The sequence below is a fragment of the Nerophis lumbriciformis genome, linkage group LG20, assembly GCF_033978685.3.
Source record: "Nerophis lumbriciformis linkage group LG20, RoL_Nlum_v2.1, whole genome shotgun sequence".
NCBI lineage: Eukaryota > Metazoa > Chordata > Actinopteri > Syngnathiformes > Syngnathidae > Nerophis > Nerophis lumbriciformis.
This window is the reverse complement of record NC_084567.2, coordinates 26,981,829-27,006,794: the sequence shown is the minus strand read 5'-3', so window position 1 is coordinate 27,006,794 and position 24,966 is coordinate 26,981,829. Positions and strand designations below refer to the sequence as shown.

The 24,966-nt window shown below is 38.4% G+C and overlaps 1 protein-coding gene across 3 annotated transcripts; it reads right to left on the bottom strand.

The window, feature by feature from the left end:
* Positions 1–494: 494 nt before the first annotated feature.
* prrc1 (proline-rich coiled-coil 1) lies at positions 495–21,793 on the bottom strand. 3 transcript variants are annotated; one of them, XM_061980727.2, is made up of 9 exons: positions 21,648–21,672; positions 17,484–17,589; positions 14,185–14,562; positions 12,494–12,639; positions 10,507–10,609; positions 10,193–10,356; positions 8,415–8,518; positions 5,221–5,323; positions 495–2,378 (listed from the first exon to the last, which is right to left on the bottom strand). In XM_061980727.2, exons 2-9 carry the CDS (start codon positions 17,578–17,580, stop codon positions 2,169–2,171), a joined length of 1,305 nt encoding a protein of 434 aa, XP_061836711.1. In that variant the 5' UTR covers positions 17,581–17,589; positions 21,648–21,672; the 3' UTR covers positions 495–2,168. The 3 variants fall into 3 exon arrangements, with proteins under 3 accessions (XP_061836711.1, XP_061836710.1, XP_061836709.1); XM_061980726.2 differs by having other exon boundaries at positions 496–2,378; positions 17,484–17,623; positions 21,648–21,793; XM_061980725.2 differs by lacking the exon at positions 21,648–21,672 and adding an exon at positions 21,482–21,617 and having other exon boundaries at positions 496–2,378; positions 17,484–17,623.
* Between the last annotated feature and the right edge of the window lie 3,173 nt (positions 21,794–24,966).

Sequence of the window (24,966 nt, the reverse complement as noted above, 5' to 3'; positions counted from 1 at the left end):
AATGATAAGCAACATTTAAAAAAAAGGTCAGTTCCCCTCTAGCGCAAGGCACTTCACCCACCTTGTACAAATCAATGTTTTTTTTTTTACAGTCCAGAGGTTATTTGCTTTTTTAAATACTACTTACATGAGACCTACTTGAATTTAATAGAGGGGTAAATTGGATATTTTGGTACTTATGTAACTGAAACACATTGGTAGCCTAAGTTCAAGTCAAGGCACTGTATAATTCACAAAACACAATGTATCTATGAATGTTTTCATTCACCCAGGTCATTGGGGGGAGGAGTATATTTATAGCTAGAATTCACTGAAATTCTATTTCTTATATATAAATATATATATATAAATATAAATAAAAGAAATACTTGAATTTCAGTGTTCATTTATTTACACATATACACACACACACATAACACTCCTCTACTCATTGTTGTATTTGAAGTGCAATGCTTTGCAGCCAGTAGCACAGCCTTTGAAGGAGCATAGGTATGGGCAGCATCTGTGAAATTTAATTTGCAGGAAAGGAGTGAGTTTAGGGTTGAGTTGTCCATCCTCGTTCTATTCTCTGTCACTATCTTTCTAACCATGCTGAACACCCTCTCTGATGATGCATTTTGTGTGGCACGCACAAAAGTGCCTTCATCAAATGCACCAGAGTCTGGAATCTTCCATCTCTCCCTAACATACCCCTTCCCCTTCGAGTTGTCCTGGATGAACTGATATTCTTGTTTCCAATCATTTTGGAAATTGCAAGCGTACTTCTTCTTACTCGTCGTCGCCATGACTGTCTCTTCTTCGTTCTTCTGCTTCGTCTCTGTTATGTTTTTGGACATTACTAGGTGCCGTAGTTTTGAAGCAATGCATGATGGGAATCCCGATGTTGTGTGTCAGTAAATTAACGTGCCGGCTGGAATAAACACGCTGATAAATAGCTCTGTGCCTGCCTACTTTATGGGTTATAGATAAACCTGTGGATAACGGAGACATATATAATAGTCTCCTTCTTGTTGTGTGTGCAGTTGCGCACTGAGCTCCAAAACCGTAGATGTTATAACGTGACCGGGCCGGCACGCTGTTTATAAGGAGGAATAGTGGACGTGACAACAGGCTCTCCTCACTCAGGTCCGGCTGGAAATCGGAAGAAATTCGGGAGAATTGTTGTCTCGGGAGATTTTCAGGAGAGGCACTGAAATTCGGGAGTCTCCCGGAAAATTCGGGAGGGTTGGCAAGTATGGTTTTTGGAGTATAAATATTTGGGGTTTTGGCACCAGCAGCTAGACTAAATCTAAACAATCTAAGTCTAAGACTAGATCTCACCAATCTAAGTGTATGAGCACGAACTGATGAAGCAGACTCGGATGAGAGGCGTATGAATCGTCTTCTAAGACAAACCAAACAGTCCAGTTGCGATCGATTGAATGTCCTGAGAAAACACAATGTAACATTTAAAGATCTATTTCTCACTCGTCATGTGGGTGTAAACACAGTCTGTGGACCAATTAAACAAGAACTACCCCTGAGACACACACCCTCATTTGATTATCATTTTATTCTTTCATGTGGCAGAGACCGTATTAAGGCAAACTCTTTTGGCATTATGTTTTATACGTCAGTAGTCTAGGTCAGGAGTCATTGACTACTGTACATTTATCCAAGGACCAGATTTCCCCCCGAAAGACACTGTGAGGCACGGATGCTACTGTTAATAATAATAATAATAAAAAATGTGCGGACGTACAGTTTATCACAAGTTAAAGGAGCTATTGTGGAGGCCATCTTAGATTTTTACAAAACAATGACCCACAAGGAATAGGTTCAATACGGCCTGTGACCATACATGTGCTTCACAAAAACTGTTTTTTTTTTTTCAACTGTTATTGGGAATGACAGCATAAGAATGTTTCAATTGTTAATATACATCACAAAGTATAATCTCAGAAAGGTTGAGCAGATGCTAAAACGATATACAGTATATACTTCTTAAGAGGACCTTTGTAAGTGATACGCTACAGTAAAATCCAGTTGGGCTGGAATGTTAATGAGCACTGATCTTCACAAATTTGCCCATTAAGGAATAACATGAGACATCACCTACCAGTTATCTTAAGTTCCTTCTGCAAAATGTCATCAAATCCTCAGTGGATGACACACATAGCAATAAAGCCTCATGCAGTTCTGGGTGGCAGCCTCTGTTTGTAGATTCCAGCCAAAGCTTTGGCAGCACTCTGAATCATCTGCCTTTGTGCCATCCCTGTCATGGCCAAATGCCATTCTGTTCTATTGATGTTGGGCAGACTGCGCTCCAGGATCTCACCTACTGTAACTGTAAGACCAGACCAACGAAGGCTGTAGTCTGGAGGGGTCTGGGACTGAGCCTGTGTGCAGATGACAAACATATTTTATTTGCGTTGATTTAAAATTGAGTTTCCCCATCCAACCATCTTTTAAAGTCTTGGCTAGTTTGCTTTAAAAAAACAAGAAAATAAATTAAGTGTATCTAATCAGCTACAAGGTCAACATTGATTAATCTTGGTCTAAAAGTGACATTGGGACTGGATGCTGTGTGACTTCTTCAGTGAGTTTTAGCGGTAGAAGCATGAACGTGTTAGCTTTCCACCGAAGCCAAGTTTGTTATTTGTTTTATAACATTATTCGTGACAATTTGGTAATTGGTAAATCCAGCGTTACCACCGGGTATCAAAAACCAGACGGTACCATAATTGCTATACGTGACGTCATGTTTGGTTGTAGCCTCGAAACCAGTTAAAACACTCAAACTTACAGGCTCCACTTTTTAAAATACGCTTGTTTGATGCCAATTTACATATACAGTACATGCTACTGATTAGCATTCGCAAAATACAGATAAGATGCACTCTACAATCAAACAGCGATTGTCTAATACAGTAAATACAATACTTACAGTATAAACTAGAGATGTCCGATAATGGCTTTTTTGCCGATATCCGATATTGTCCAACTCTTAATTACCGATTCCGATATCAACCGATACCGATATATACAGTGGTGGAATTACCGGTAACACATTATTATGCCTAATTTTGTTGTGATGCCCCGCTGGATGCATTAAACAATGTAACAAGGTTTTCCAGAATAAATCAACTCAAGTTATGGAAAAAAATGCCAACATGGCACTGCCATATTTATTATTGAAGTCACAAAGTGCATTATTTTTTTTAACATGCCTCAAAACAGCAGCTTGGAATTTGGGACAAGCTCTCCCTGAGAGAACATGAGGAGGTTGAGGTGGGGGCGATTGGGGGGGGGCCTTTTAGGGGGTAGCGGGGGGTGTATATTGTAGCGTCCCGGAAGAGTTAGTGCTGCAAGGGGTTCTGGGTATTTGTTCTGTTGTGTTTATGTTGTGTTACGGTGCGGATGTTCTCCCGAAATGTGTTTGTCATTCTTGTTTGGTGTGGGTTCACAGTGTGGCGCATATTTGTCACAGTGTTAAAGTTGTTTATACGGCCACCCTCAGTGTGACCTGTATATGGCTGTTGACCAAGTATGACTTGCATTCACTTGTGTGTGTGAAAAGCCGTAGATAATATGTGATTGGGCCGGCACGCAAAGGCAGTGCCTTTAAGGTTTATTAGCGTTCTGTACTTCTCCCTACGTCCGTGTACACAGCGGCGTTTTAAAAAGTCATACATTTTACTTTTTGAAACCGATACCGATAATTTCCGATATTACATTTTAAAGCATTTATCGGCCGATAATATCGGCAGTCCGATATTATCGGACATCTCTAGTATAAACAATTTGTGAACTCAAAAGACGAGACTGGCACATTCAACATAATGACAAAGACTACTTCCTGACTACGGCAACACACCCTGGATAAACTGAAAAGAGTGCATACTTGCTGTGATATCTTAGTACATCAACTCAAAAAAGAGAAACTTATTTTCAGATTTGTTAGCTTTCTTTACAGACAGTGCGGCAGCAAACTGACACTTTCTGAGGCTTTCGTGGGCCACGTAAAACGATGTGGCATGCCAGAGCTGGACCCTGGGCCTAGAGTTTGACACCTGTGCTTTAGGCAAATTACTAATAATTACTAACAAACAAAATGATGTGATAAAACCGAAAAAAGCTGTCAGAACAAAAAAAAAGGAGTGTTAATACGGTTGACAGTCTTGTTAACTGAGTATCCTGCAGTCAGTGTTTTAGGCTGTTGGAACAGTTCAAAATGGGAAAAGGATACAAGTTCCTTACAATACTTCCAGAGGTAATCAAGAAAGGCAAAAGAGTAGAAGATTTTATGAAAAACGACAAGAAAAGTTAGCAAGCAGAGTCGAAGACGGCACAAGTTTTCAGTGATCACTTTGTTAAAGATTTGTTTGATATACTTTTAACGTTAAGTGCTTCCCATTTAAGTATTATTTTTTTATTACTTGTATTTTATCTTGTTTCGGATTTGAAAATGCATTTTTGCTACGAGTGTTTCGAAAGCACCAACTTGGCGAGTCTAAATAAAAGAAAGCTAATGTGAGCGAAACCTAAAAGAGTTATGTTTTTACCAAAGGTAGCAATCATAAATGAAACTTTCAGCACATACACAACGTTGAGATCTCTAGTTATATTTTGATAAAGACAAAAAAAAAACAGGCATAATCGTAAACCACGCGTGCAACAAACATGGCTGTAGACACAAAGTAAAATCAATAAATGCAACCTTACTGGAAAAAAAACTATGCATATTTACCCGTGAGAGTCTTGATATCAATTTAAAAGACCCAGCCACACACAAATAAGTTGTACACCTTATTCCATATTTTTCTGTTTTTTCGTGTGGAAAGGCATCTGTAGCACCAGAGTTCGACATGCCTGGGAATGCGACGGACAGATAATCCTTGGGATCACTCGACATTTAAAAAAATAATGTATAGGGATAGATTCCATTGCAAAGTTAGATTTTTTTGCTTGTATTTGCTTTTTAATGGTAAGATGGGCTCCAGCAACCCCCGTGACCCCGAAAGGGACAAGCGGTAGAAAATGGATGGATGGATCTAGGACCCTGGCATACACAGATAGTTTGCACTCTGTTTGCTGCTCAGTAGCCATATTGGTTTGGTGACCTACCCCTTGATTTACTTCCGTTCAAAAGTCACATGAAGGAAAACAACCAATAATGACCTGTTTTCATGTCACATAGTTATTTGTGGTGTTCTGTTCCAGGTGAGCATTGATATGTACCTGCTGGACATGTTCCAGTGCCAAAGGAGTTGCCTGGGTGAAGACCTCCACTTTGATGTTATTAGCCGGGTCTTCCAGGATCAAACAGCCAATGTCAAACCACCTGCAGGGAAAACCAGCATTCTCAGGCATGAGACTTGTGTACACCTACATGAGCCTGCATTCACAATTATAGTGCGGTACTCTGGCCCGGACCAAAAGGTAAGAAAAAGATACTGGGTGCAAACTTTAAGTGTGCACACGGTTTGTCTGAGGTGAGTTAAGCATGCAAAGCCAAGCTTTGATTGGACTGTACATAAGACCTGCATACCGTGCAACAAACCTCATGCATACAAAACATATGCTTGTAGTACTACAGTGCATCCGGAAAGTATTCAAAGTGCTTCACTTTTTCCCCATTGTGTTATTTCAGAAAGTTATTTAATCTCCAGAATTCCACACACATAAAACCTCATAATGCCAAAATTAACACAAGTTTTTGTAATTTTTTGCAGATGTACAGTATAACAATAGTTTTAAAAATTAGGCCCATCAAAGTTAATGCATGCGATTATTACAAAAAATAGTGCTTTAATCATGTACAAAAATGCCTATCAAAGGGCTGTTCTCAACTTGCGCAAAGTTACATTCTGCAAACCAAAGAATATATCATGAACACCATCAGCTAGTTTATGTTTCCATTAGTGGTTTAAGAGAACACACAGTAGAACCTCGATTTACAAACCCCTCTATTTGCAAACTTTTTGATTTAAAAACTTTTAGATTGAGCCAAATATGCCTCTGTGTGCAAGTCATGTGCGTGCGTTTACAGTTCAGCTTTATTTTGTTAATAAAAAGATTGTCAAACATTACCCCTTATGTTTATTTATATACTGTATATATATATATATATATATATATATATATATATATGTGTGTGTGTGTGTGTGTATGTATATTTATATATATATATTTGGACACACCTTCTCATTCAATGCATTTTCTTTATTTTCATGACTATTTACATTGTAGATTGTCACTGAAGGCATCAAAACTATGAATGAACACATGGGGAGTTATGTACTTAACAAAAAAAGGTGAAATAACGGGAAACATGGTTTATATTTTAGTTTCTTCATAATAGCCTCCCTTTGCTCTGATTACTGCTTTGCACACTCTTGGCATTCTCTCAATGAGCTTCAAGAGGTAGTCACCTGAAATGGTTTTCACTTCACAGGTGTCATAGTTTTGATGCCTTCAGTGACAATCTACAATGTAAATAGTCATGGAAAAAAAAGAAATCGCATTGAAATGAGAAGGTGTGGTTAAACTTTTGGCCTGTACTGTATATATAAAGATATATATATATAGTGTATATACACAGAGTTCCCCCTCGACTGCCAAGATACGTGTGGCGGTGGGGGCGTGGTTATCATGATCCATCCATCCATCCATTTTCTACCGCTTATTATCATGATCCATCCATCCATCCATTTTCTACCGCTTATTCCCTTCGGGGTCGCGGGGGGCGCTGGAGCCTATCTCAGCTACAATCGGGCGGAAGGCGGCGTACACCCTGGACAAGTCGCCACCTCATCGCAGGGCCATATTATCATGATGTCATTGAATAATTTGCGATGATATGATTTTCTTTAAAAAGGCTCCAAAAATGTATTCCAAAAATGTATTCATACATTTAAAAACAAATCTGTTATTAGCAATAATATATATAATGTATATATATTATACATGTATATATATTTATGCATATATTTTTGAAAATATGCCAAAATATATAATTTATTTTCAATTGTTGCTGCTGATTGTACAATGTACTTTGTACTTTGTTCAAGAGACATTTACCGGTAATTACTTTTTCATTTAAAGCAACTAGCATCTTCTTCTGTTGGTATTATGGAATGTAGTCGTGTTTAGAGACTTCACTTCAGTCACTGAAAGAGGCGAGCATGATGTCGGATTTTCCCTCCTTAAAAGCCACCACTGTCCTCTTGATATTTGCACATTTTGTAGATGGCTGTCAGCAGGTATACAGTATCTGGGATATATTAAAACTACGTCCACATTGCAGACATGCTGACAACGTTCCAGATAATGGCGTGCGTTTTGTTTACATTCGGTTTCTGCAGCGTTGTTTTCGGTAATCAAAGTCTTTTTCCGGTTGACGAGTTTTGAGTACATCACTTGTCAATAATGCGCAATGATATCAATTTACACTGTAACGACTAGCTGGGGTTAATGTTTTATGTTCGTGCAGTTTGGATTTGATGTCAGTTTTTCCTATGTACAGTGATAAAATATTGCACAGTATACATAATCGCTATGTGGATAGATGTTTGGCGGTCAGAAGGTTAGTTAATGAATACATTTAACTAACAAGTTACTGAATAATCTTTGCACAGACAACACTGAAAAAAATTGGGCAATTAAAGTTTTTACTGCAATGTTTATATATTCAACTTGAAAGTTTTGGAAATATTGAGCTATCCATCCATCCATTTTCTACCGCTTATTCCCTTTGGGGTCACGGGGGGCGCTGGAGCCTATCTCAGCTACAATCGGGCGGAAGGCGGTGTACACCCTGGACAAGTCGCCACCTCATCGCAGGGCCAACACTGATAGACAGACAACATTCACACTCACATCCACACACTAGGGCCAATTTTAGTGTTGCCAATCAACTTATCCCCAGCTATTCAAACATAATTTTTTTGTATTAATAATATTTTCATTATTAAATTGTAATTATTAAAAATGAATTGTATTATTTATGTGTATCTTATTTTTATCCTTTTAAATGTTTGTTTGTTCTTTAACACTGCACAAGCTATATACAGTCTGTCGTTGATATAAAAAAACATTTTTACATCTTTGATTTTACTTTTTTTTTTCTTTATACTCTTTTTCACATATGTTGAATTGTACAATTATAATTAAGTGATGTTCCTTTTCTAACTTGTTCAGCATAACAGAATCAGATAGAAATAGTAAATTATTCACTTTCACTTTGTCTAGCACTTTTCTCTTTAAAGTACTCAAAGTGCTTGACATCATTCACCTACTGATGACAGCATCAGGAGCAACTAAGCGTTCAGTATCTTGCCCAACAATACTGGTCACAGAAGTACTCGGGAGCCCTGCTGCCATACAATAAACATTCTGTTTAGAGGACCTCAAAAACTGGTTTTGTTGCTTACTTCTCAGGAAAGAGTTCCGCAATAAAGTTTTCCATAGAGACCACTGGCTGCTTCTCATGGATCACCCCAGATCTTCTGAGACCATCAATGCGCTCCTGAGCCCCCTGCACAACAGAGAAAAAGAAAGTGAGTCATATTTTACTTGATTTTGGAAAGTTTTTGTTGCTCACCATCACTTTGGTCAACAAAATGGTTCAAATAATTGATGCAATGCTTGTTTTCAAAACAAAAAGGCATGAAAATATAGTAGAACCACTAAAGTTAGGGGTGTTCCAATCTTTTGGTTTCTGCCGTTAAAGTCCTTCGTGTATGAGCCGACTTGTTCCAACACAACACTGATTTTGTCTTTAGTATTGATTATATACTGATACTACCCTTAGTATCGACACTACCGATAAATGAATTGATCCACCATCCCATTACGTGTACGCCGTGCCATTCCACAGAAACAGACATCAATGAATTATCCTCTCTCTTACTCTTTTTAATCTACTTGTTTAATTTCTTGTTAATAACCGCTTACTTTCTGCTGTAACACGCTTCCATCTAAACTTCTTAAACTTTACTTAGCACTTATTTCTTCAGTTGTTTTAAGCTAGCTCAGTGGCTAGTTTAGCAATTGGCATGCCTTCTGGTCTGCTTCTGCTTGCTCTTACTAACATGTAACTTGTTGAGCCTCATCCTCCATTGATAATTAATTTAACTATTAATTTAACAATTCAAAAATTCTACCCACTCGACATCCATTGCAGCTAGTCACCCTGGAAAGGGGGTCCCAACATCTGCGGTCTCTTCTCAAGGTTTTTTTTAGTTTTTCCTTGCCCAGATGTGGCGTTATTAGGGGATGTTGTTGTGAGTTTGAGAAGCCCGTTGAGACATTTGTGATTAAGGGCTAAATAAATACAATTTATTTGACTTGATTGATTTAACGTTTTTGCTTCCATAATTCTATTTCAAAATTAAGCTACCATAAAAATGACCATTTAAAATTGGACCATTCATGTCTTTCAAGTTGGGCTGCAAAGATGAAGTGATTAAATCGATGAGATAATTTTTTCGATTCATATTCAGTTGCTTTGATTAATTTTTTATTGAGTGTTACTAATAAACATTGATACAATTTGGACTGCGGAGTGCCGGGAACTTTATATACGTGGACATAGTTTCTGGACGGCGGTGGTGTGTGCGTGTCGTGATCTGTGTGGTGACCAACAGCGGACAGTTTGCATTTTTTTAAATGAATATTTAAAGTGCAATTTCATCATTGATGATGTGCAGTTATTAGAAGAAAAAGAATGAAGGTTATGTAAGCAGAAACATTGTTGTTTATTTCAACTATTATCCCTAAAATATACGTTAAGTCTATAAAGTGTGTTGTATCCAATCAAATAATCAAACAAACTAATGCATAGATAACTTGATTACTTAGATAAACGATAGCTGCAGTTCTACATTTAAGGGAGTAAACTTACAAAATCAGTGGGATATCAAATGATTCCCCCCATTGTACAAAGCAAAGTAGCATTGTAGGATTTTAAACTATGCAGGATCAGTAGTGTACCTGTTACACATGCAATGAACACAGTTCCAGTTCAGATGTCAGATGATTAAGCTGCTCTTAATGTGTGCGCACAAAATAGATAACAATATTGTCAGTGATAAATAAGGAATTGTGCGTTATTTAGAATCATATTTTGATTATCAGTGTAATTGTTTTGCCCAACCTGTGTATTTAATTCAATAGAACTTTGCAATTATAAAAAGTGCAGTGGACATACCTTGAGCCCAGCTGCATAGCCCACAGGCTGTGGAGCAATATTGGACAGACCATTTTCCCCAGTGACCATGGCCATCCCAAACACCTCCTGAAAGGCCTCTCGGACTGCATCAACATTCGCCTCTTTATCTGAAGTCACCACAATGTCGATATCCCCTCCAGACTCTGTAAGCAAGATTACATTATTTAATGGGATTGTTGTCAGGCCTAATGGATCCCACCGGATTGGGACATTTATCATTTGATGTTGTCTGAAGTGTCATATGTTTTGACAAACAGATAAAAAAAAAAAGGTTATAAACATGTTGTGCTTACTGATATAGGGAGCCATGCCAGGATCTAGAGTAGTGATCATGGACTCTACTGAATGTTTAGTCTTATCCAGGACTGATTTTACGACAGTGTTTCCTGCAACTCCCTAGAGAAAACAAAAAACAGCACAGAACAGAATCACAGATTACACTGTGTAGGTTTCACACCACGGGCATGCAGTTAGAGCAGTCCTTAACATATACACTATATTGCCAAAAGTATTTGGCCACCTGCTTTGACTCACATATGAACTTGAAGTGCCATCCCATTCCTAAATTTCACATTCGGTACAATGCAGTCCGAAATGTAGTGTTCTCCTAGCAACCTCCAAACCCAGACTCGTCCATCAGATTGCCAGATGGAAAAGCGTGATTCATCACTCCAGAGAGCGCGTCTCCACTGCTCTAGAATCCAGAGGCGCCGCGACGTGCTTTACACCACTGCATCCCACGCTTTGCATTGGACTTGGTGATGTATGGCTTCGATGCAGCTGCTCGGCCATGGAAACCCATTCCATGAAGCTCTCTGCGTACTGTACGTGGGCTAATTGGAAGGTCACACGAAGTTTGGAGCTCTGTAGCAACTGACTGTGCAGAAAGTCGGCGACCTCATTGCACTATGCGCTTCAGCATCCGCTGACCCCTCTCTGTCAGTTTACGTGGCCTACCACTTGGTGGCTGAGTTGCTGTTGTTCCCAAACTCTTCAATTTTCTTGTAATAAAGCTGACAGTTGACTTTGGAATATTTAGGAGCGAGGAAATTTCACGACTGGATTTGTTGCACAGGTGGCATCCTATGACAGTTCCACGCTGGAAATCACTGAGCTCCTGAGAGCAGCCCATTCTTTCACAAATATTAGTAGAAACAGTCTCCATGCCTAAGTGATTGATTTTATACACCTGTGACCGGGCCAAGACATTAGGACACCTGATTCTGATCATTTGGATGGGTGGCCAAATACTTTTGCATAGTGTGGGATATCAGTATCATGCAGTATCATGCGTCAAACCACGCTTCAAAAAGATGCGCACTGCATAACGTAAACATAACACATAAATAAATAAGCACAATATATTGCATGTTTCAGGATGAGTTAAAAATAGAAGTTTGTGATTGCACATTGAATTATCTTAATTGCACATACAATTATCATGAAGTACTTTAGTGCATGTGGGCATTGATGGCCTTTCTAGACACTTGCGTAGCGTTTAACTGTGAGAGCCCATTATTCATTCAGTCTACATTCACACATAATTTTAAAAAGGTACTCTGGGGTGTTAAAATGAACAATGTACACCGAAACGAACATTGTGTCTCAAAACCATGAGAAAATCCAAAACATGGATTTTGTGAACCAGTCCAGCACTAATGTTGACTGTCCTTTGTTTACATAAAGCTGACTTGTACAAGGGGTGTGTGTATGATTGCGGGCCCGCCTCCCCAAACAGAGATAGTAGATTACATGAGGGCTCACTCCATTCATATGATTCCCACTATGAAACAAATGCGGAAAAGTGCTAAACCCGATGCTCAGAGCGAACTATTTTGCTGACTTGTCGAAGGCGAGAGATGAAGACATCAAACGCACTTGCAACTTATTCAGGCCAGTAAAATTATTGCGTTTATTTTCATTGATCGTTCAATGAAAACAGCCTATAGACCACAACTAAAAAATTATATAACCCCTTTAAATGGACAACATTTTAGTAGTTTTTATTTTTCCAACACCTTAATGAGCAGCACAGTAGAAGTATAAATAAATACATCTAAATGAAGTAGCCATCTTTATTGTTAGTTACACATGCCTAAAATATCTCAAGATGAATTTAAAAACCAATGGCTACATTAGAGTAACTGAATATGTGTACACTTCATAATCCAATTAGTCGACTAATTGTTAAGATAGTCGATAATTATCAAAATAGTCGTTAGTAGTAGTAGTATTTGGGCAGCAACTAGCACTGATGTAAACACATTTGATCAGTATTACCTTGAAAAAGCCCCATATTCCTCCGCCGGAATTGTTCTCTCCAAAGACCCTGGGATCTTCCTGCTCCTCTGGAAATGTGATTGGAGATCTGGCATCCAAAGCACCTGTCATGACAGGCTGCTGAACCATGGGGCTGGACACTACATCTAGAAATGGAAGCAAAACTATGAAATCTCAATGGCTAAAATGGTTTGCTTCTGTTGGTCTCCTAATATTAGTTAGAGGTGAGTAGTAAAAGCTGTAGTAGGGTCTCTCTCTGTCTCTTATATGCACGTACACACAGGTCGTAGTGTAAGTAGTAAAGTACCATTACAAAATAGTAAATTAATCGTTACTCACCTTTTAGTCAGTAGTTGAGTAGTGTTTTTACTAAATACTTACCGAGTCAAGTAATTATTTGGATGACTACTCTTTACTAGAGATGTCTGATAATAGCTTTTTTGCCGATATCCGATATTGTCCAACTCTTAATTACCGATTCCGATATCAACCGATACCGATATATACAGTCGTGGAATTAACACATTATTATGCCTAATTTTGTTGTGATGCCCCGCTGGATGCATTAAACAATGTAACAAAGTTTTCCAAAATAAATCAACTCAAGTTATGGAAAAAAATGCACGTACTGAAGTCACAAAGTGCATTATTTTTTTAACATGCCTCAAAAGAGTAGCTTGGAATTTGGGACATGCTCTCCCTGAGAGAGCATAAGGAGGTTAAGGTGGGCGGGGGTGCGGGGTTGAGGTGGGGGTGTAGGGGGTAGCGGGGGTGTATATTGTAGCGTCCCGGAAGAGTTAGTGCTGCAAGGGGTTCTGGGTATTTGTTCTGTTGTGTTTATGTTGTGTTACGGTGCGGATGTTCTCCCGAAATGTGTTTGTCATTCTTGTTTGGTGTGGGTTCACAGTGTGGTGCATATTTGTAACAGTGTTAAAGTTGTTTATATGGCCACCCTCAGTGTGACCTGTATGGCTGTTGACCAAGTATGATTTGCATTCACTTGTGTGTGTGAAAAGCCGAAGATATTATGTGATTGGGCCGGCACGCAAAGGCAGTGCCTTTAAGGTTTATTGGCGCGCTGTTCTCCTACCTACGTCTGTGTACACAGAGGCGTTTTAAAAAGTCATAAATTTTACTTTTTGAAACCGATACGATAATTTTTAAACTGATACCGATAATTTCTGATATTACATTTTAAAGCATTTTAAAGCATTTATCGGACTGCCGATATTATCGGACATCCCTACTCTTTACTTTTACTTGACTCATAGTACTGTAAAGTAACAATACCTTTACTTGAGTAATTTTTTGGGCTACTCTACCCACCTTTGATATTAGCTGAATTTTGTTGTGTTGTCTTACATTTTTGAGGAGGCACATTTTTAGAGAGGGGCATTATAAAACTAGAATAAGGGCTTAGGAGTATTTTCTTAAAGAAAAAGGACTCGTCTGTGTGCTTCATGGGCACATAACTAGTCTTTGTACATAAGAATGTTTTGCAGCAGGCAAGGAGATCAATCATTTCCATCGAGTGTACGGTATTCCAAATTGTGCTGAATACAGATCTCAAACGATGTGCAGAGTCTACTTGGTGAAATAATGTGATTCAACGCATTATTAAAAGGAACTATTTTAGACTACACTATAAGAACAGTACTGTTGTGTTATAGAAATGTTTGTACAAAATATACCTGAAATCGAGGTAGGGCTGGAGAATGTTGGCATGAGCGGTGTCTGCGGTGTTCGACCAGCATGACCCCGCGTGATATCATATCCTGAGCTCAGGAAGTAGTTGGTAAGAGGCGGCCCGACGGGAGGTGCACCAGAGGATATGGGCGGTGGTCCAGTGGAAGAGGCCGGGGGGGGCACTGACACGGCAGGAACAGCGGGGAAGGGAGAGGCGGTGCTGAAAGGAGGAGCAAGTGAAGATGGAGGAGGAAAAATGGACGGTGGAGCAATGGGACCGCTAAAAGCAGGAAGGGAAGGACCGGGTTGGGGTGGAGCACTGATTGAGAGGGAGCCAATGGACACTGAACTGGAGCCTGCAGGAAAAACGGGGCTGGACAGACCTGAAACACACAATTTAATACTGGTTTCTTCATTGTGTCTAAAAGCACAATGTCAAAACAATTTCAAAAAATAATCATGAAATCAATTTCACAGGGCAGCACAATGGAGCATGTGGATGTACCGTATTTTACGGACCATAGGGCGCACCGGATTATAAGGCGCACTGCCGATGAATGGTCTATTTTTTTTCTTTTTTCATATATTAGGTACACCGGATTATAGGGCGCATTAAAGGAGTCATATTATTTTTTTTTTTCTAAAGTGAAACCACTTCCTTGTGGTCTACATAACATGTAATGGTGGTTCTTTGGTCGAAATGTTACATGGATTATGTTTTACAGATCATCTTCAAGCCGCTTTCTGACTGTCGCTTCCGGATGCGCCGTTTTGTGGGCGGTCTTATTTACGTGGCTCACCTTCGGCAGCGTCTTCTCCCCGTCATCTTTATTGTAGCGGTGTAGCGTGCAAGGACGGTAGATTTTTCAGCACCGTGTTTAATGTTCTATATTTTCAATGGAACAATTAAAATGTTGGTGTTGTTTACTTGAGACGCATCATAGTGCAGTCTTCACGTATCTCTTATGTTTGACTGCCATCTACTGGTCACACTTATCATTATACCATGTACCAAATAAAATGGCTTCGAGGTGGGTATGCTCAACAAAAATGATTCCTTACATTAGGCGCACCAGGTTATAAGGCGCACTGTCGAGTTTTGAGAAAAAAAAAGGATTTTAAGTGCGTCTTATAGTCCGTAAAATACGGTATGTTCTACTCCGGTTTCATCCCGCAGGTTAAAGCTAAAAAATATTGTTTAAAGGGGACCTATGATAGCAAAGGGGACCTCAACATCGAGCGACCCTACTTTGGATAAGTGGAAGAAGATGGATGGATGGATGAAGAGGGGCCTATGATGAATTTTGTCTCTTCTGACTTGTAAATGTTACAAAGTTTCATACTAGTGTTAAACAATGCCAAAGCGTCAAATTATAAGGTTCATGCATTTTGGCATGAGCTTGCAAGCAATTTTAGATGCCTCTGTTCGCAGGGTTTTTCCGTCTGGCATTAAAACAAAGGTGGACAGACTTATTTGGACATTAAGTAAAGCTCTCAGCCAGAGATGGAGAAGCTCCTCTTCTCTGCTTCAGGCTATGAGAAAAAGCAGAAAAGGGTAGGATAAAGTATTTTTTTTTCTAATCTTGGAATGTGCATTATAACACCAACATGCAACATGCAGTGGCATAAATGCTGCTAAAAGTAGATTTTTTTTATACAGGTGTACCAAATGCAGGTGAACCTATATAATGTTTTATGAAGTTTATTTTCGACTATGTCTGGAACAAAATAGCAGTGACGACTTCAATATATATACAGCGCCTTGCAAAAATGTTTTTTTTTTTACCTATTTTGTTACATTACAGCCTGTAATTTAAATGTTTTTAATCTACTTCAGGGTCAATTTTAAAGTTCTATTATTAGTTTTTAAACATCTTAATGGAATTGTGCCTTCTTAGCTATCTGACCTGCTTTTCCTTTGTCAACTCTTGCAGATCATAAGGTCTTTTGGCCCCAAACTTTTATCTTTACCATATACCAGAACAAAGACCCAAGGTGAGGAGGAATTTAGCCACTACAGTCTCCGCCTGTGAAACAGCCTCAGGATTACCGAGACCGTTGATATTAAAAAAAAAAAAAAGGTTAAAACACACTTCTTTAATCTGACTTATACTGATCATGTTAAACTCTTGAGTTCTTAATTGTTATTCTGTTACTTACCATTTTATTTATTGCTATTATTACTACTATTATTCTCCCAATGTCATGTTTTTATTTATTTATTAATGTATTATTTATATTATATTTTTAAATACATTTTAAAATATGTTTTATACTATTTTTAGACGCTTTTAACTTTAGTTATTCTCCAGTGTGGCATTAGTGCCATGCGATGTTTTGTTATTGTCAAAATTGCTGTGTGAGCATGTGTGTTTTCTTCACTTGTTTTCCTGGTGTAAAGCACTTTGTGTTTCCACTTGCCTGTGCATGAGAAGTGCTATACAAATAAAGTTTGATTGATTGAATGATGTTCCAACACATTTACCCCCACACGTTAAGTGCATTTGTAAACTGTTGAGAGCAATTTGTAGTGCTAATTTTTGTTGGTAAATGAGAGTCGATGAGAGATTATCATCACACTTCAACATCTCTGCCATGTAAATGCTGCATCTTTGCTAGGTCAGCATTACGACTGAAAATATGTTCTTAGACTTACACTTAGACTTAGACTTAGACAAACTTTAATGATCCACAAGGGAAATTGTTCAACACAGTAGCTCAGTTACAATGATGGAAAGGACATTGCAGGTATAAATAGACTAATATAGCGATAAAAAAAAATCTAACATATATACGAATATATACATAATATGTGTACAGAATACTATATATACAGATATATTATATTATGTCTATAACATATATACAATATATACCAATGACTTAATTGTCTTACCCTGGATAAATAAATGTAAAATAAATATACAAATACATGTAAACTGGGAAGTAAATTTTTTTATACCACACTACATTACCCAGCAGGCTTAGTGCTCTAGACAGGAACAGGAAGTAGGTCTGAGCTACGTGGGAGGACGACAATTTTGTTGTTTGATCAACAAAGAGTTGATATATTGTACACTTGTTATTGTTGCGTCTACACAAGAAACAAACATAAGTTTTGATTACACATTTGACGTGACCGTTTGAGCGCTGCTCAGAGGCAAATTAAATTCGCCAAAATGATCATTCAAGGGGATTGGTTGAATCAATCGCAACATCAGGAAATCTTGGGGAGACTGAACAATGTACCTTGAAAAATTAAAAACAGTGAAAATGATTTTAGACACACACATCGTCTTCTTACCCATGCTCATTGGTGGAGAGCTGACTAAAGCTGCTGCACTCACAGAAAGTGTCGGGCTGGTTGGAGGCGTAGTCTCAATCCCGCTCTCTTCCATCATCTCCTTAGCCTTTAACGTCCACGTAAGAAGGAGAAGAAACTAACTGTAATACACAGTATATTAAGATGTTAGTTCACAGGATTTGGATGAAACTCAAACAGGGTGAACATATTCTCTATTAACACTTTTTCTGCAGCAAGCTGTGTCAATTCTCGGCATGCGAGCACGGAATCAGCGCAGAAGACCAACGCCTGCCGTCTTTAAAAAAATGAGCTTGTGTTTTCATATATTTATTTATTCTTAGGAAACTGTCAAAAATGCGGATTTGGCGATTCTGGTTTGCCCTCTCTTATAAACAAATGATCATGGAAGTGTAGCAGTGTAGCACAACTGTAGGTGTGACTCCGCTTTACAACACACCTCATACACGCCTGGTTTCAGTTCAGTTCCAGTTTCTTTCGAACATAAATACGATACAATGTAATGCATCACATATTTCTAGTTGTTTCATTACAGCACGTCCGAAAAGGAGTAGGAAGAAGCTGAGTTTATTTAATCTTACCTCTTTTCATACCATAGCAATTTTATCCTATTTCCTTGTTCTCTGTAACAGAACAGTGAACAAATAAATAATAAATGAATAATATACCATTGGAAGTATACGCATATTAAATGCAAAAATAATCTTTGTCTAAAAAATAATAATAAAAGGTTTCAAGATGTTCATCATAATTCTTGTTCTGTGTATGGTACTTTGTGAACACAGTCTCTTAAACTGAATCATATTGGTGCTTTGTTTGATTTCTTTGGTTAATCCATACCATTATTTAATTCCACATACAGATATGCTAAAGGTTTTAAGTGTTGTACGAGCATACACATGTTTTAAATTAGATTTTCCTTTAAGGTTATATTTATCCTCTTTTGTTGAAAAAAATAGTTGTACATTCTTGGGTAGCAGGTTATAGTTTGCTTTGTACATATTTTTAGCTGTTTGCAAATGCACCAAATCGTTGAATTTCAATATTTGTGATTCAATAAAGGGTGTGTATGTTCTCTATATCCAACATTATGTATTATTCTAATTTATCTTTTTTGTAACACAGTTAGTGAATGAAGCACACATTTGTAGTTGTTTCCCCATGTTTCTACACAATAACTGAGATATGGTAACACTAGTGTGTGTTGCTACTATTCGGGCAAATCTTTCTCCTTCTCCATTTAGTTTCAATGTGGCCACTCGGTGCTCGGCTGTGTTTTGTCAGTTTGAGCCTGTGTCCATGCCTGAGCTTACAGGAATAGTCGACAAACTAAAACCCTCGTCCTGTCCCACAGACCCAGTCCCCCCTCGCTTTTTTAAAGAAGTCTGGGACTCTATTGACTTATCTGTTAGGGACATCATCAACAGCAGCTTGATTTCTGGCAGTGTGCCCTCTTTTTGTAAAGGAGCTGTTGTTGAGCCTTTGATAAAAAAAAACAGGTCTTGATCCTACAAGTTTGTCAAATTATCGGCCCATTTCTAAATTACCTTTTGTGTCAAAAATTTTGGAGAAATGTGTTTTGGTGCAACTACAGCCTTTTTTAGATGAAAATAGCACTTTAGATCCATTTCAGTCTGGATACAAAGCTTTGCACAGTATTGAATCTGCACTTTTAAAGGTTTTTAATGATTTGCTTTTAATATCTGATTCTGGCAGCTCTGCCATTTTAGTGCTTTTAGATCTTACAGCTGCCTTTGACACAGTCGACCACACAATTCTTTTAGATCGCCTGAGAGACTGTGTGGGTGTCAGGGGGACTGCATTAGAGTGGTTTAGATCCTACCTGTCAGAAAGGTCCTTCTCTGTCAGGCTGGGGGACGCCACTTCTTCTTCTGCTCCGCTTTACTGTGGTGTCCCCCAGGGATCTATTCTAGGTCCCATCCTGTTCGCTCTATATCTCCTCCCTCTTGGAGAGATTTTTAAGAGGCATGGAGTGTCTTATCACTTTTATGCAGACGACTGCCAAATTTATATGCCTATTTCAAAAGGCCACGGCCCCCTGACACTCCTTCTCAACTGTCTATGCGACGTCAAGGCTTGGTTAGCCCAGAATTTTTTAATAATGAATGAGGGAAAAACGGAAATTTTAGTGTTTGGTCCGGCCCTCACTGACTTGGGACCATTGCAAAATTATGTGCGTCCCAAAGTCACCAGCCTTGGCGTCACTATAGACAGCGATTTTAAACTTGACAAACAAGTCAATGGCGTTTTAAAATCGTGTTTTTATCATCTTCGTCTTTTAGCAAAGGTAAAACCGTTTTTATCTTTTAACCTTTTTGAACAAGTCGTGCATGCTTTTATTTCAAGTCGCCTGGACTACTGCAATGCACTTTATGATGGCATTAGCCAAAAAGCTCTCTCCCGGTTGCAGTTAGTCCAGAATGCGGCAGCACGACTTTTAACAGGGGCCAGGAGACGCCAGCATATAACCCCAATCCTTGAGAGTTTGCACTGGCTCCCTGTTCATTTTAGAATTGATTTTAAAACCTTGCTGTTTGTTTTTAAAGCTTTACATGGACTGGCACCTCAGTATATCTCGGACCTCATCCAAACTTACAATCCTGCGCGCGCTCTGAGGTCCGAGAGCCAGCTACAGCTCGTGGTGTCCAAGACGAGACTTAAAACCAGGGGATACAGGGCCTTCTCTGTGGTCGGCCCTAAGCTCTGGAACACTCTGCCCCTCCATGTTCGAACTGCTCCCACAGTGGAGTGTTTTAAGTCTCGTCTTAAGACCCACTTTTATTCTCTGGCTTTTAACACTACGTGAGTTGTGTGGTCCTCTGTCGTCCTCTGTGTTTTTAAAATTTTGCTTTTTGCTTTCTATTTACTGTTTTAATTGGTTTTACCCTTTGAAATTGTTTTTAATCATATTTATTTTATATTGTTTTTAATTGTGTTTAATATTGTTGTGCAGCACTTTGGAAACATTTTGTTGTTTAAATGTGCTATATAAATAAAGTGGAGTGGAGTGGAGCAGACGGCGTCCACAAAGTACATCCGTACATGACATGACAATCAACAACGTCCCCACAAAGAAGGATAGCGTACGCACAACTTAAATAGTCTTGATTGCCAAAACAAAGCAGGTGCAGGAATATCGCTCAAAGAAAAGACATGAAACTGCTACAGGAAAATACCAACAAAACAGGAAAAGCCACCAAAATAGGAGCGCAAGACAAGAACTAAAACACGACAGACAGGAAAACGTCAAAAACCTGCAACAGGTCGTGACAGTAGACTCTACTTTTAGACAAGAGTTATAGCGAATTCATATCCAACAATTGAGAAAACGACTTTTTATTGTCAATATCGGCTGCTGAGTTTCATTTTTCGATGATTTCTGCTGGTGGTGTGCCTCGGGATTTGTGCCTTGGCTCAGAAAAGGTTGAAAAACACTGAGTTACAGTATGTTGATAACTATAGGATTACAGCTGGTTGCATTATTTTATGAAGCAGCACAACAAGGTGTCTCTTTTTTTTTCTCCAGGGAGTTGGCAACCCTACATTTAGAGTATTGCACCCCCATTGTCATGTTAATACGAAATATGTACCACAACTTTTCCCTTTTCTAAAAAATCATAAAAACTACAAAAGTACTAGTTCCAGGAAGGACCTATTTCGGACATTTTCTGAAAATTTCATCCAAATCAGTCTATTAGTTACAGTATGTTGCTAACTATAGGATTACAGCTGGTTGCATTATTTTATGAAGCAGCACAACAAGGTGTCCCTTTTTTTCCAAGGAGTTGGCAACCCTACATTCAAAGTATTCCACCCCCATTGTCATGTTAATACAAAATATGTACCACAACTTTTCCCTTTTCTTCGTTGAGACGTTAACTATATCCAGTCAGTTATAAGTAAACTCAACCCTTGGAAACCGACATATTATTTTAGCAACCAATTCAGTCGAGGAGCACCTCTACTGTTCCACATCAGCTGTCCACGTGTCCAAAGTTACTTCTTACGCGTTGAATAAACATTTAGAAAAGAAAATAACGAGTATTTGTTTTTCTTGAATTAGGAAACGACTCCGTATACATGTATGAAAGTTGCTAACAAAACATAAACAGTCTTAGTACTCACCTGCTAGCTTGACAAGCTAATAACAAGAACAACCACAGACCCACTTTGATGACGTAATGTGTTGCCACGTCTCCCATCAGGCACGGGACACGCCCCTTCAGGATGCGCGTCTCCGGGAGGGCTAAAGCTAGTGGGGGCGAAGTATTATAACGTGCCTACGTGGCTTCCATTTTAGCGGGGGCCACGCTCCCATTTATGGCAGTTCAATACAATTACAGGGTCAAATGGACAAAATTAACAACATACATATTTGAATAGGTACTTCAATGTGTCATTGTGGTGAAGATATACATCCAACTTGGAGAGGGCGAACCACCAAGTTTAATAGTGGTATTTCAGTTTGAGCACATAATAAGATAAGGCCCCTTAGTTTGATATTCGCAAGGGGATTGGATTATGAGTTTATAAACATTAAAAAAAAAAAAGAAAGAAGATTTTGTGATGCTAAAAAATATTGATTTATTATCGACTAGATACGCACCTGCACTTGGTATCATTACAGTCATACTTGCCAACCTTGAGACCTCCGATTCCGGGAGGTGGAGGAGGGGTGGGGTGGGGGGGGTGGCGTGGTTAAGAGGGGAGGAGTATATTTACAGCTAGAATTCACCAAGTCAAGTATTTTATATATATATATATATATATATATATATATATATATATATATATATATATATATATATATATATATATATAAGAAATATCCAACAATTGAGAAAACGACAAAAACTCAGTCAAGTATTTCATATATATATATATATATATATATACATATATATAAGAAATACTTGACTTTCAGTGAATTCTAGCTATATATATGTATATATATATGTATATATATATATATATATATATATATATATATATATATATATTTTATTATATATATATATATATAAATAAGAGAAATACTTGAATTTCAGTGTTCATTTACTTACACATATACACACACACAACACTCAACTACTCATTGTTGAGTTAAAGGTTGAATTGTCCATCCTTGTTCTATTCTCTGTCACTATTTTTCTAACTATGCTGAACACCCTCTTTGATGATGCATCCTGCTTCGTCGCCTTGTTGTGTGCGCAGTTGTGCAGTGCACTCTCTAAAAGCTGTAGATGTTGTCATATATGCATGCACAGTAGATGGCAGTATTGTCCTGTTTAAGAGTGTCACAACATTGCTGTTTACGGCAGACGAACTGCTTTACGGTAGACGAAAACGTGACTGCTGTTGTTGTGTGTTGTTACCGCGCTGGGAGGACGTTAATGAAACTGCCTAACAATAAACCCACATCAGAAACCAAGAACTCGCCCTTGATCATTCTACAGTAATAACGTGATTGGGTAGGCACGCTGTTTATATTGTGGGAAAGCGGACGTGAAAACAGGCTGTCGACACGTCACTCAGGTCCGCCTGAATTCCGGGAGATTTTCGGGAGAAAATTTGTCCCGGGAGGTTTTCGGGAGAGGCGCTGAATTTCGGGAGTCTCCCAGAAAATCCGGGAGGGTTGGCAAGTATGATTACAGTGGATGTTAAGTGTAGATCCACCAATGGCGTTTGTTTACATTTTGATGCCAGTGAGCTACGGTGTGTAGTGAAGCATGTTTAGCTATTCCTCGTCCTGCAGGGATGATACTTGTAAGAAACTTACTTTATTTGTCGCCATGGAGGCGAGGATTATTGATTTAGAAGTAGCTAAAAACTGCCGACAGCGGCTGGCCATGTCTTAAAGCACCTCTTCCTGAGGGCGTTCCACTTTTATCGTTAGTTTTTAGACCAAAATGCGACCATTCTCCCTTTTCTGTCCACACACTGTGTCTGCTTGTAAGTACTCCGTGATTGTGCGCTGCCGAACATGCTCGTACACCCAGCAATGACACGACGGGTGGGGAGGGACCATTACTTTTTCGAGGCGGTATAGTACCGAATATGATTCATTAGTATTGCGGTGCTATACTAATACTGTACAACCCTAATTGAAACATTGAATATTGATCTGATACAGTATCAGCAGAAACCATAAATAGATTACTTTTTTTTGTAGTATTGAATGTTAGAAAATGTTTGATCAAGTAAATATGAAAAACACTCAACTATTTATTATTAACCATCTGGAATGTTTAATGCTCATTCAACAAAGAAAATCCCTTTGAGACTAAAAGGTACAACAGCAAAGTTACATGAGGAAGCACATAATTAAAACAAGTGCACGATTTTGAGGGAGTAATGACCTCAATTTGTATTCAAATGCATTAAGGAGAAAAACTCAGTCAATTTCCAGTCTTTTTGCAGCATGTTCCAAGCAAAAGGAGCTGAGTGGACAGAAGCTTACATAGCTCAGCTCTGTCTGAAAGTAAGACACAGAGAGCAAGAACTGATTGTTTGATCGTGGCGAGCACGAGTCGACGGTTCTCTGTGTGATTCAAATATTAATGTAGGGCGGCAGTATTCCAAACAGCTCATTTGAATACTACAATAATAAATACAAGTGTGTCGATCTGCCTGCCTTTTAGTCGTGAGTACAAGTCACAGTGATGTGTCATAATTCCTTACAGAAGCAGGATAAACTATGTCCAACATTTTGAAAACATGACAATGAAGCATTCATGTAAAAAAAAAGATTGATAAAAAGTTGCAGAGATAACACGCTTTTTTGCTTCTAAATAAAAACAACATATTATGGAAAAAACAAAAAAAACAATGTAAGTTTCAGTTTCTTTTACAAGTGTATGTGGTTTAAAAGTGAAGCCACATGTAGAATTAATGTGGCCAGGGTATATATATTAATGCAGCACCTGTAAGGGATTCCTTTCACCTTCTTACAGTTTGAAAACAACATTAGCATAGTTTAGTCAGCATTAAGAACTAGGTTTAACTCTAACTCTGGACGTGAATGACGTTTGTCGTTGAAACAGGTGGACCCAAATCCAGTTTAACATAATGTATCACACAGAATGCAGACATTACTCCATTAGAAAATCCAGCAATATAATTACTTAAAACATTATGAATAAAAACTAAGTCTTTACATCTGCAATAATACGATATGTATTACCTATACTGTACCTATTACTTAAGGTACAGTATTTGGTTGCTGTTTTGTTAAGATTGGTCTCTATGTTTCATATACAGACGTGGTCAAAAGTTTACATACACTTGTAAAGAACATAAAGTCATGGCTGTGTTGAGTTTCCAATCATTTCTGCAGCTCTTATTTTTTTGTGATAGAGTGATTGGAGCACTTACTTGTTTGTCACAAACAACATTCATGAAGTTTGGTTCTTTTATGAATTTATTATGGGTCTACTGAAAATGT